Source organism: Aulonocara sp. 'chitande type north' Nkhata Bay, linkage group LG14 (assembly GCF_057382095.1).
Source record: "Aulonocara sp. 'chitande type north' Nkhata Bay isolate Kocher_YH1m ecotype deep benthic linkage group LG14, A_spYH_male_GT1.1, whole genome shotgun sequence".
Lineage (NCBI taxonomy): Eukaryota > Metazoa > Chordata > Actinopteri > Cichliformes > Cichlidae > Aulonocara > Aulonocara sp. 'chitande type north' Nkhata Bay.
Window position 1 is genome coordinate 28,645,997 of NC_141357.1, and position 12,536 is coordinate 28,658,532.

General features: G+C 39.4%; 1 protein-coding gene across 1 annotated transcript in view; it reads left to right on the plus strand.

Annotated features, from left to right (window-relative positions):
• rtn4rl1b (reticulon 4 receptor-like 1b) overlaps positions 1–8,373 on the plus strand; it is a 159,458-nt gene extending 151,085 nt beyond the window's left edge. Inside the window, exons 2-3 of the mRNA XM_086261908.1 lie at positions 3,326–3,777; positions 4,069–8,373. Of these exons, the coding sequence (XP_086118034.1) occupies positions 3,326–3,777; positions 4,069–4,962 (1,346 nt within the window). The 3' untranslated portion in view covers positions 4,963–8,373. The remainder of the gene's footprint in view (positions 1–3,325; positions 3,778–4,068) is intronic.
• Positions 8,374–12,536: the final 4,163 nt, after the last annotated feature.

The following is a 12,536-nucleotide window of genomic DNA, read 5'->3' on the forward strand; positions in this document are numbered from 1 at the left end:
CTCAAAAAAAAAAAAAGGAACTTGGTGATGACGATGGTCAAGGGGTCAAAAGTGATTGTCTCTGTAAAGAGCTATGGATACCCTTTCTCATCAGTGGGAAACTTTATGGGAAAATTGGAAGGTGAAAGACCTGTGATGCAAAGTGAAGTGTTAATAGACAGGCCAGACTCCTACCAGAAATAGCTGTGCTTTTTCCTTTTCCAAAAACACATTATCTCTCTTTCAGAGCTTCACCTTTTTTCTGCCAAATTCCAATAGGCACTATTGGCATATATATGCACTGTCATGCCCAAAAGCTATTTATATAATACAATATGAGCTGAAAGGCGTATTGTGTGAGCACACAATGCAGTTATGATAAACACTAATTTCTTTACATTTAACGTCAGCATTCCCACATAATGCTTATTTGTTCCTCTGTGCTGAAAACCAGTCTCCCTATTGAAAATCTCTATAAGCAAGAGTAATTCAGCCTTTTATGCTTGTCATGCTGACATGATCTGCCATGTCGCTAAACCGGCTACACGTGTTATGTGATGTGGCATTGTGTGAATCAGTCCCTGTGTGCAATTATATTTCCATCTGTATTTCACGTAGCGTTTAGTGGCGCAAGTACAGTGCATGTAGAGATCACTGAGCTGGCAGGTATTAAAGTCTCCAGTGGAAATAGTGGAGATGCACGTTACGGCGGCTGCAAAACAAAGCACAAATGCCCTGAGCGTAACTGGAAACACTGAAAAAGGTGTTTGGAGCTCCCCAGAACCTAAATATGCATGGAGAACAGATTATGTCAGATTGTTTCACCATCAAAAGGGCATCCACATTATACAGTATGTTCATGTAATTTAAAGCCTCATCTGGGCTGACATTAAAACATTTTATTCATAGGGGAGGAATAAACATTGCACCTTTTTCTGCAAAGTGGTAAAGAAATAAAGAAACATTCGTTTTAGGGCAGGGTAAAGAATCTATTACTTTGTCCTGACAAGCTGAGGAGAGTGAGAGGCGAGGAGGCACATCCTTATGTGTCCAACATGATTAGCAGATTACTGATTCAAATTGTCTCCCTATCAAGGCAGCATCTACATTCTCATCCCCTTGCTTTCCCTGTGTATCAGACTTATCACTGTCTTTGGACTGCTCAGACAATTTAGCTGAAGACATGCATGAAGTAAGGTGTTAATGGAAATAGTTTAAGGCCTCAGAAAATAGTTATTTGAGTGATAAGATCGGTTTTATGAAAAATAGAATCCCTTGGATGAATTCCTGCAGCGAGCCTAGTGAAATAAGTATCTAATCTGAGAACGAATATAAAAGCATTAGAAGGATGACATTTGTTTTATTGTGTGCGTTCTTCCTCAAAATGTGTCTTCTGTAAAGGTCAATTTACTAATAAAATGTGACCCATTACCAAATGAAATGATTAGAAGGCCGCATTTCAAGTTTGCGCTTGTTCCTGCATAATGCAAATTTTCCTGAAAGCGTGGCTGGAGAATTTACTGTGTCTTGTCTTATTTGTCTGATAAATAAAGCAAACCTTTATGTTCCCAATGGTAATGCAAAACATTTCCACCTATTTACTCAGTCAGCGGGTGCCACGCTTGATACATGGCCACAGAAATGGAAAGTAGAGAGAAAAAATTGAGGTATAAAAAAAGCCTGCAGAGTGACAAATAAGTGGAACAGTTCTCTTGTTTGTTATTGATTGTGTTAAAAATCCGGTAGCCCTGATGCAGGTCATGACAGTAACATCACAAGTCTAAAAAAAGATTAGGTTTGTTGAAGTTATCTCACGGCATGTCTCGGTCTCTAAAATTATATTCACCTGTATACCAGCACACAGAAACACGCTCTTACACTCAACCTTTTTGACTGTGTTCAACTGTGAAGAATCACCTCATTTAGTGAGCACATTTCTGGTTCAGGAGGATGCATGCATTTCCATTGTTGCCCAGTGGCAGGGCTTAACAAATAGGATTAGATCCGTGCCCGAGAGAGCACACTTGTGTTCAGGTGACACACCGCTCCATGCTTCGGCTCTGCAACTAGACACAGAGAATTACTGTTAAAGGTCAGTGGAGTCAGACGCTGAATGTCACAGCTTAGCCACAGTTTGGCAAGAAAATACATTCAGATAAATAGCCCCTTCTCTTGGTAGAGAGTAATTCTGCCCCTGAATTTCCAGCATAAAAGACCCAGGATTATAGGGTGAGTTAAAAGGCAACAGAGGCATATCGATTAGAGGCAGTGAATCACAGCTCCACTATGCTGTGAATAATAAACTGGGTAGAAGACAGCCAGGGGTTTTCAGATGGAACCTTCATGACAGGCTGTGAGTTGTGTTCATTTTAGATGAGACCTCAGATAAGTCACATCTCCCATCTCAAGGATTGCAGGAATCATGTCACTGATCAGAAAGCGCCTCAGAGTAGCTTACTACAAGTTTAAATAAGCATTCCACACCCCATTTAACAACACAAAGTGACTGATCACAGCCTGACAAAGAAGTGCCAGTGAACTCAGCAAAGGGAGTGGACTCTTGATAGCATATCTCCCAAAGGTGGGAGAGAATTGGAAAGCATCATTTCTGAAATAGCTGCATATGTGTCGAATCAGAGAAGTATTGCACCAGAGATTCAGTCAGTTTCACTGAGGCATCTTGTGACTCAATGGAGCAGGTGTTATTGTTTGCCGTCTTTAATAGACTCCTCATTGCGGGCCTAAACAAACTTATCTGATTTGGGCTGCAAACTGTGAGCGAGAAGGTCCATATGCGTACACACTCAGTGCCACGAGTGAAAAAATCAGGGAGCTGATGTAAGCGCAGTGTTAAAACAAAGCACATAATGGACTTAGGATGAGCTACGCATGTCTTTGACTGGCACAGAAACAGATGATGAAACAGTGGAAAAATCACAGACTCTGTGTTATTTTTTCGTTGCCTGTGTTGTATAACTTCAATATGATGCTAATTTTTACCCAGAGAACTGGTGTGGATATAGAGATAGCAATTTTTGTCTGTTTGAACGACCAGCCTTTTGGTCCACGATGAAATATGACAAGCAATATGTTGTAGATTGCCAGCCATTTATTCTACAGATATATTAAAGGTCGAAATGGGACCTTAACTGTCTTGCTGAAAAATATAATGTGATTACAGTATTGCATTACTTTGTAATGGTTTACACCCAAAGCTGATGGTTTTATATGCAGTATTTAAGTTTTTTAAGTACTGAACTAAATACAGAGGTTCTAAGTCACAAGTTGCAGTTATTTAATTTTTCTTTGTTGTGTTTCTTTGTACGTGTGTGTGTTCAAACTGCAGGCTGTGGACTGGAGTTCCTGCTGGTTCTCTGTGGGCTTGAGTTTTCTTGGTCCTGCCCCCGTCACTGTATCTGCTACACGGCACCCAGCACCGTCTCCTGTCAAGCCCACAACTTCCTGTCGGTACCTGATGGAATTCCTCCCGACAGCGAGCGCATCTTCCTACAGAACAACAAGATCCATCGCTTACTACGAGGACACTTCAGCGCCAACACCGTCACTCTCTGGATCTACTCCAACAATATCACATACATTGAGCCATCGACCTTTCATGGCTTCACATTGCTGGAGGAGCTGGATCTAGGAGATAACCGCCACTTGCGGTCCTTGGCTGAAGACACTTTTCATGGGCTGAGTCGGCTCAACGCACTTCACTTGTACCGTTGTGGACTCGGTTCACTTCCAAATAACATTTTCCAAGGTCTCAGAAATCTTCAGTATCTCTACTTGCAGGTATACTTTGTACATAATTTGTCTTTTACGTGTTCATTTCTTTATCACTAAGACTACTAATGCTGTTCATTTTATATAAATGCACTCAAACACAACCCACACAGAGTAATCATGCGATGTCAAGACTTTGATGAGTCAACTAAATGACAAGCTAATCTTGCATTGGTAGGGTTAGGAATGCTCTAATTGAGTAACAGGGGGCTTACTCTCTGAGACACTTGAAATTGAAAAGATGAAAACAGATTGATGAAACTTCTTCATAAAGATTTTTATTTCCATGTGTCTTTCCAGGATAACCACCTGAAGTACCTGCAGGATGACACATTTATGGATCTCCACAACCTGAGCCACTTATTCCTGCATGGAAACCGTTTGTGGAGCCTTAACCAGAACACCTTCAGAGGTCTGCGAGCCTTGGACCGTTTGCTTCTGCACCAAAACCAGATAGAGTGGGTTGACCGTTTGGCCTTCCATGACCTAAAACGTCTCACCACCCTCTACCTGTTTAACAACTCCCTGATAGAGCTGTCTGGACAGTGCCTAGACACGCTGCCTGCCCTGGAATACCTACGTCTTAATGACAATCCTTGGTCATGTGACTGCAAGGCCCTGTCATTATGGGAGTGGTTAAAACGATTCAGAGGTTCAACATCTTCCGTTGGGTGCCAGTCACCAGTTGATATGGTTGGGAAAGACCTCAAGGAGCTCCGAAAGGAGGACTTCCCCAACTGTTCACCAACTGTTCCAAGCTCAGAATCCAGGGCCCAGACTAACAATTTATCTGGGACAGTGAATCCATCTATGAATCGTGGAGTAGCACTGGGTTCCGGAGGGCAGACCAACATAGTGCATCCCTCAAGACCTGGTCGTTCTCGAAACTGCACAAAGCCTCGTAACAGGGTGAGCAAAGGGAAAGGTGACAACGAGGTTCACCATTCAAAGGAGGTCATGGCAGACAAAGAAGATTCCTCCCCAGATTTCACAGAGGGGGGAAAACATGACCACACATCCCCAGATGGCACAGTCACAAGAAGAAAGCACAAGTGTACTCCCCGGACCACTGTTCGCCCCCCTAGTGGGGTTCAACAAGCCAACAATAGGGCAACCTTATCCCAGTCTTTACTACATGCCAACGCCCTCTTTGTGGCCTTGATAGTGACAAATACTGACTACATTCTCCGCTGACCTTCAGAGGGTTTAGGCAATGCTAATCACAAAAAATAAGTCCTCAGATCCTCTCTTGCTCCTACACTACAAAGGCCTGAGTGTCTTTTTATGTATGTGTGTGAATTGATTATATGTGTAAACGTAGTGTAGGGAGCTTACCTGTTCAAACTGAAACAGGTATCAAAGCATCAAACATCAACAAGAGCAAAACTCACAGCACAAAAATGGGAGAGACTGAGAATGATAGGTGACATGACAGGGAAATGCAGACCAAGCTTGCACTGCCAACACCAATATGATTTAATCACTGTACGTATTTGTGTCTTATACATTTTAAGTTTCCTTTTAAGTAAGCTGGAGTTCTAACAACCACAATTTGGTGAAAAGAGAACAAAGAATACGGTGGAGCTTGCAGGGTAAAACTTGTTAGCTAGTTGGCTCTGAAATGGATAAGACAGGTCTTCAAGTGCCCCATTGAGCTTTATGTTTGAGTATAAATGCGAAGGCAATGAACCTGTAAAGCCTCCAGTGTAAGTTTTATCTCACTCTCATTCTATCTGACAAATGTGTTTTTCTGTTGCATCCTTCGCCAACAACAGGTCCAAACAATTCGATGTGTTTATCATAAACAAAGAGGTAAAGTGTAAGCATGGCAATAAATTGTGAGTCGATATGAAACACAGGGATTTGCCATTCTCACTACCAAGTGAAAATCTATAGCCACAGATGTTTTTATGGCCATAAAAAGTGCAACCAGTAAGCTCATACACAATACGAAGCCGTAACTAATTCTAAAAACTTCTCTCTACATAATGCTGGGTTTTTTTTCAGGTACTATACCTTCTGCCTAACATTTCTACACAACTCTTTCTGACACCTTAGTTTACACCACTTCTCTATTTTTGTGCAACTGAAGACTAAGCTGCTAATTGTTTCAAGATGATAAGGACTGCCATCCGCTGTTTTCATTCGCTTGGAAAGCACTGCGCGTCTCTGGGAGATCAAGCTGTGAATAATGAAGAGTTTGTCTATATCTTGTGTCAGATGTTGTTCATTTTATTTTATTTTTTCCTAAGACACGAAAAGGACCTAGAAATGGATACCCGCTGCAGGGCCCACAGGAGCCTTTGAGGTCAAGGGTCAAATGGGGGCTTCTCTGTTTCCCAGTGAGGATGTGTTAAATGATCCCTCTTGAGTGAGGACATCCTTGCCTCATTGAGAATATGAGGAACACATTTTTTTGGAATCGCTTACCTTCAAAGGGACACAACACAACTCTGGAGAAAAAATGTATGCTTACATTAAACGACTCTTGCGATCAATAAGTGTTTAAAAAGAACAATTTGAATGGAGCATGGCGAAACTAGGATCATGCGGTGACTGATGCGATTGTTCATGGATGTAGAGAGCAAGACAATCGCGTCTGAAGTAACAAGAGGATGGAGTAAAACGCAGATTGGAGATGGACTATTACAGGACATGCTGTACCGCTGGAGCTGTTGTGCCTGCCTAAAAAAAAAAAGTACTGATAAGACAGTGTCCATATCAGTAATGTGAACTGTACCAGTAACAATGGAGATGGGAGGACTTCTCACAGTGCTGATATTAATCATTTACTGTATTACTATGACAAAAAAAAACAAAATATCAGTGACATCAATGATGATAACAGGGTTTCTCACTCCTCCTGTCAGGAGGAGTATTTACATTTTTTATTTTCTGGTGACTTGTTTATTTTTCATGGTATATTTTTAGAACCTCTTATTTGTTAATGCACAATTCCTCACCTCTTTCTTGTTCTGCCGTATGTCTATTAATCATTCTTTTTTCTTTCTTTGCCATAATTAAATTGTTCAGTAAGTTATCATCAAAGAACAACAGTACAAAAATGTTTATAAAGATATTAAAATCTATATCTTCTTATGTCTACCTCTGCAGTCTGCGCCTGTTTATTTATTTGCAGTTAAGACTTGGCTTGTTTGGATGAAGTTAATTTTATGCTTAATCCCCCTTTCTTGGCTTTTTCCTTTTAATTTGTTTAAAGCAGAAATTGATTGTGTCAGCAAATTTAGCGTTTTCCTCACCCCACTTACCACTCTGTCTATGCTGCGCTTTGCAATGTGTCTTCCTTGATCAGGCACTACTGGCTAAACTCTAGCTGCCTCTAACTACTAGCTCTCTTCTGTCTGTAAACACTAATGATTGGTATACAGTATATGAATGTACAGAATAAATATTAACCTGTAATAGGATTGACAGGTGGAGGGAAAGTGTGGCTAACTTCCTGACAAAAGGAAAAAAAGAAAAAATCAGATATGACATTCAGGCTGTAATGTAATAGACTACAGTTCAATAAATCATATCAGAGCATTAGGGATATTAATGAAAGTGTCTCGTAGAATCTGTAGCTATTCCAGGTTATCATTATTATTAGTGGGCCTATAGAATAGAGCTTCTATTTCCTCTCACTGTGATAGAAATTGATCCACACATGAGTAAATTTAACTTTTTTTAAAATTCCAGTTGAATTAAATTCCTGTTAAATGATAAATGAGTGCAGAATGAGTGGTTGTATGCATGAATGAGAGCGTTGTACAATTATATTTAAATTAATAGCAGGTCTGGTGTCTGGTTTTGATGCTCTTTTACCTTCCACTTCCACCAGTTGTAACCTTCAGCTCATTTGAGCACCCACACATACTTAACAGGCACTCCTACTCTGCATCTTACAGTGAGTTTAATTCATTTAAATAACTCCATCTACATTTTGGTTTTATAAAGATTTTGCCAAAACACTGAAAATGAGATAAAGAAATTTGAATAATAGAGTTACAGCAGATTTTAATCACACAAAAAAACATGCACAATTTCGAGTTTTGGTCATGACATAAGAAGCAAAGGTATTATTAATCATCTAAATGTTCTCTTTAAATGAAACCAAAAGCATCCAGATGGACACTGTGCATTTTCTGGACTCCAAATCAAATGATAACAATCTAGTAGAAAGTCAGCCAAATTAATTTTTCTCTTTTCCCTATTCATGTTTGAATGAACTAAACATGGTGAAAGATAAGCAGGAAAAATACGAGGGCTCCCTCTTTTCATTTGGAACTCTTGCTGAAGCCAATGGGCTGTGGACTGTCTAATAAGCTTCTTCTCATGCACACAAACAGCCACTAATGTTTAATTTGGTGATCGTACTAAAGAGAATTAAGCAAAGATGTGCATTTGTTTTATTATCTGCTGTGCTTCTAGCTTTGTTAACTGGAATATTTCCATTTTATAAACATTGTGTTGTAGCTTGTAACTGACTAGAGTTTGAATGAAAATGAGCTTTATATGGAAGCTGAATTTGCTGTTAGAATATCTGAAAATAGATTCATTCTATAAAGCAAATTGCAGGGTATCTGGTAAATTAGTATTTTTAAAAGTGGGATTTCATTCTTATATATATATATATATATATATATATATATATATATATATATATATATATATATATATATATATATATATATATATATATATATATATTGTTTAGTATTAAGCTTTGCTTGTTCCATATTCAGTTTTTCAGCAAAACTTGTTTGAGTCCATAAGAAAAGATTCATTCTTATATCTGGAGGAAGATTTTTTTTTCAATAAATATTAATGTTAGCCCACGACTTTGTTCCAGTTTTGAATTTTGGCCCACTATGTATCTGAGTTCGACACCCCTGTGTTAGCAGGTTTGTTGAGCTGTCCAAAGTAAACTAGTGAAATTGAGACATCTTAGCTGTTTGCCTCAACTTTTGTTAAAATGCCACCTATTGACCTATTGGATATTAGATAGCAGAGTAATATGATTTTGTTTAGAACCACAGATAAATATATAGTTCTAATCAATGAAAAGGATGAGCATCATGAAATTTTTCAAAATTTTGGGAACTAAAAGATGAATTAACAGATTTTCCATTCTTTATGCTAAGCTAAGGTTATTGACTATCGGCTATAAATTCACCATATGCACTTTTATTCTACATCTTTTATTCTAGCTCTTAGCAAGAATGTAAATTGGAGTATTTCCAAATTATCAAGATATGTAGTTTAGGTGTTTGAGACCTAGTGTAAGCGCTCACGCCTTCTGATTTGAAAACTCTCTCTAGATGGTCCAAACTACTGACAGCTGTCAGCAAAAACAGCTCAAAACATTAGCTGAGAAAGTTGTAAGAGCTGGGAAATGGTGCATGCAATTATTGAACAGCAGCATTTTCATACAGAATCAGGCTGACAGAGATTACGTCATCTCCCACAGATCACCTGTTGTAGCATGTCTTATCGCAAAACTTAAATCATTTCCAGCCTCTAGCTCAGATGTTCTCATGTGATAATGTCTTAATTACGCATTTATTACATGAATATGCAGAACTCGTGGGTTAAACCACAACAGTTTTCAATCTTGGCACCTAATTTTCTAATTTCACCTACAAACCTGTGCGTGCATGCACATGCATGCATAAGATATTACATCAACAATATCTGTCCACAGACATGCAGACACAGGGGCAGACTGTAAAAACCTGCCACAGCAGTCAAAGCTGCTTTTGTGCTACTTCCTGCCGGGTGTCCAATGGATCATAGGATGCCATGATTAAAAACACGCACACACATACACAGAGCTACAAGGTGAAAACAATAGCAGCAATGCTGTTGCAGCTGGTAACTTAAAGCCCTAAAAAGAATGGCTCTACAAAGGTTTTAAACCAGTGATATCAAAAACAAGAAAACTCTCATCACAACTTGGACTTAGGATGCCATTATTTGTCAAATCTAACTGTATTTATTTAGACTTATGACACAGATATTTTACTCTGATATGAGTGAAATAAGGTAAGTGTAATATTTTGATTCTCACTGAACATGCTAGTTGTATTAATTTCTTGCTCTATTTATTTAGCAGCCCTAAGTGCAGACAAAAGTCAAAGAATTAATGACACCAAAACCAGATAAGTACTGTGTGAGTTTTACATCAAATTGTTTGATTTTCTGCAACTTTGAGATAATTTTGTATCTGGCTCACTCTCATCTGAGTTGACCCACTTATTTGGAAGGTGCATCAAAGACGCGTGAATAATTGTAATTGTCTCATTGCAGAGGAAATCTCAAAGCAATCATACCTAATTCAACTGGAAGAGCCTCTGTATTAAAAAAAAAAGGTAGGGCACCAACTGTAGCATTAGAAGCTGGGGCCAAAATGCTGCTGCATAATTAAAACACAAGATGAGGAGAAATAAGTTCTAAAATGTGGAATCATTAACAAAATGAGAGAAGCTTTGGGAAAGAGCAGGAGGCTACAGTACATCAGTAATTGAGCGGTTAGAGGGAGGGGAATTGGCTCAGATTCATGGGGGAGGAAGTGACACATGAAGGGAACACAACCAGACATGATATCACAGCAATGAAACAGAGAAGAAAGCAAGTGGGAAAAACAGAGAAACAGTGGAAAAAACAAATAAAAGAGGTGTGTGTTATTTCAAAGAAGCCCAAAAGTCTTTTTTTCCAGTAAACACACACACAGATACAAACATAAGAAACACCAATCCCTTATCACACATCACCACAACACACTGCTGGCCCTAATATAGCGCCAGTATAAGAAATGTTCTCATCACTTATTCATGCAGGAAAGATGTTGCTTGTTGATTTATCCGTGTCGACAGTATTGTGTACACAACACAGAAAACAGGTCAGAAAAACCTGCACCCCCCTTTAAAAAAATAACAACATCCTTTGACTATCTGTGCCCATTTCTTGGTTTTTAATTGACTCGCTGTCACTGCTGTGTGGCTTTAATTAAAACCATGCAATTAGAAAATTGAAAAGGAGATGAAGAAACTGGGTGAGCTGGAAAGAGAGACGGCACACTAGGGGATGTGATAATTAAGAGCCGGAAAACACCACAAAACGCCACAACACTTGCACCTTATGAGACTCTTCATTCCCCCGTCTCCTCCGAGTCCCACTCTCCCCGCTCAATCACAAAGCTAATGTCACCTCTTTCTCCATAAAAAAAAAGAGAGAGAAAAAAAACCTTTTTATTCTGGCTCTTTTATTTGGTCTATTTATTTAGCTTAAAATCCCCCCAGAGCAGTGGCGTGCTCCAATTCTCCAAACCAGCCAGCCTGCATACTAAACTAAGAGGACTTGAGCAGCCCAAGGCCACAGCACCACCTGCATGGATTTGAGGCTTGCTAATCCTCTCTTATTTGACCTCAAGTCAGATGGAATATGCAGAAAAATTACTGAAAGTCAGCATGACATGTTTCTCCATAACAATACATCTAGGTTAAATTATTTTCTGTTGCCAGGTAGGGGAGGGGCTGGTTGGGGGAGTGTTTCTTTTCATGAATCATATTTCCCTGGTGTTGATTTTACTGGGGTGAATTCTCTGTTGTGTACAGTTGTGCCCTAAAGTTACCCTGAATGTAGTTGCTTTCCAGCTGAACCGTGCATCATCACAGTTTAAATGTCCACTCTCAGAAGTGCCGCATCACGAAGAAGCCAGTTCTTTGGCAGCCACATTTCTCATGTGGTTTAAATTTGATGTGCTTCCACTTTATCTGACTGACTAAACTCAGTCTTTCTGTGAATGCAGTCTATATTTTTTACATATTGAATACAACGCACATTCAAAGGCCACTTCATTAGGTACACTAGATCAGCGGTCCCCACCCAACCGTTTTTGCGCCATGGACCGCTTTATGTCTGACAATATTTTCAGGGACCGGCCTTTAAGGTGTCGTGGATAAATACAACAAAATAAAACCAGTACTGGTATCCAACAAAAGGAAGATTTATTCATAACACACGATAAAAAACCCAGGAAAAACCGTGTTAACGATAACAACAATTTTACAAAAATAACGACAAAATAATAACAATAAAAACCAATACAAATGCTGAAAACCATCAATTTCAACACGCAAGCCTCAACTCTCGCGGGCCGGTATCAAACAACTCACGGGGCCCAGGGGTTGGAGACTGCTGCACTAGATCACCTGGTGCAAATCATCAAATCAAATGTTAGCAACTCAGCAACAGTGTTGCCAACTCCTCAGTAAGGAAAATTGCTATTGGCTGTACCAAAAGTCGCTAGAAGTTGCTAAATGACATCATCGCCTAATTTGCATAATTGGTCATGCTAATGTAATTGTAACCTACATTGTTGGAGAGAGAAATAACATTGTGGAAGAGACAGAGTGAGTGAAAACGTCTTAAATGAATTCAGAATTTATTTAGAACTACAAATTAAATTTCTTTTAGCAATTATTATTTTTTAATGTCACAATTTCAACCCTGCTCCTTTATTTGGGCCTGGACTGGCAAAAGTGACCCGAGATTGGCACTCTGGTGGTTCATTTGTATGTGTGTGTTTATAAGTAGTTTTAAACCTTGTGATCCACAAAACAGCATAACAGTAAAGGAAGAACTGACTGCGTTACAGTCAGTGCGGGAGCAGCGGCTTCGCTCATGCGCAATTCATTTGCAGTTTGGACGCACAGATGTGAACATCTCCTGCCCTGATAGCAGCGGGGGGAGGACTATCCTCTGCC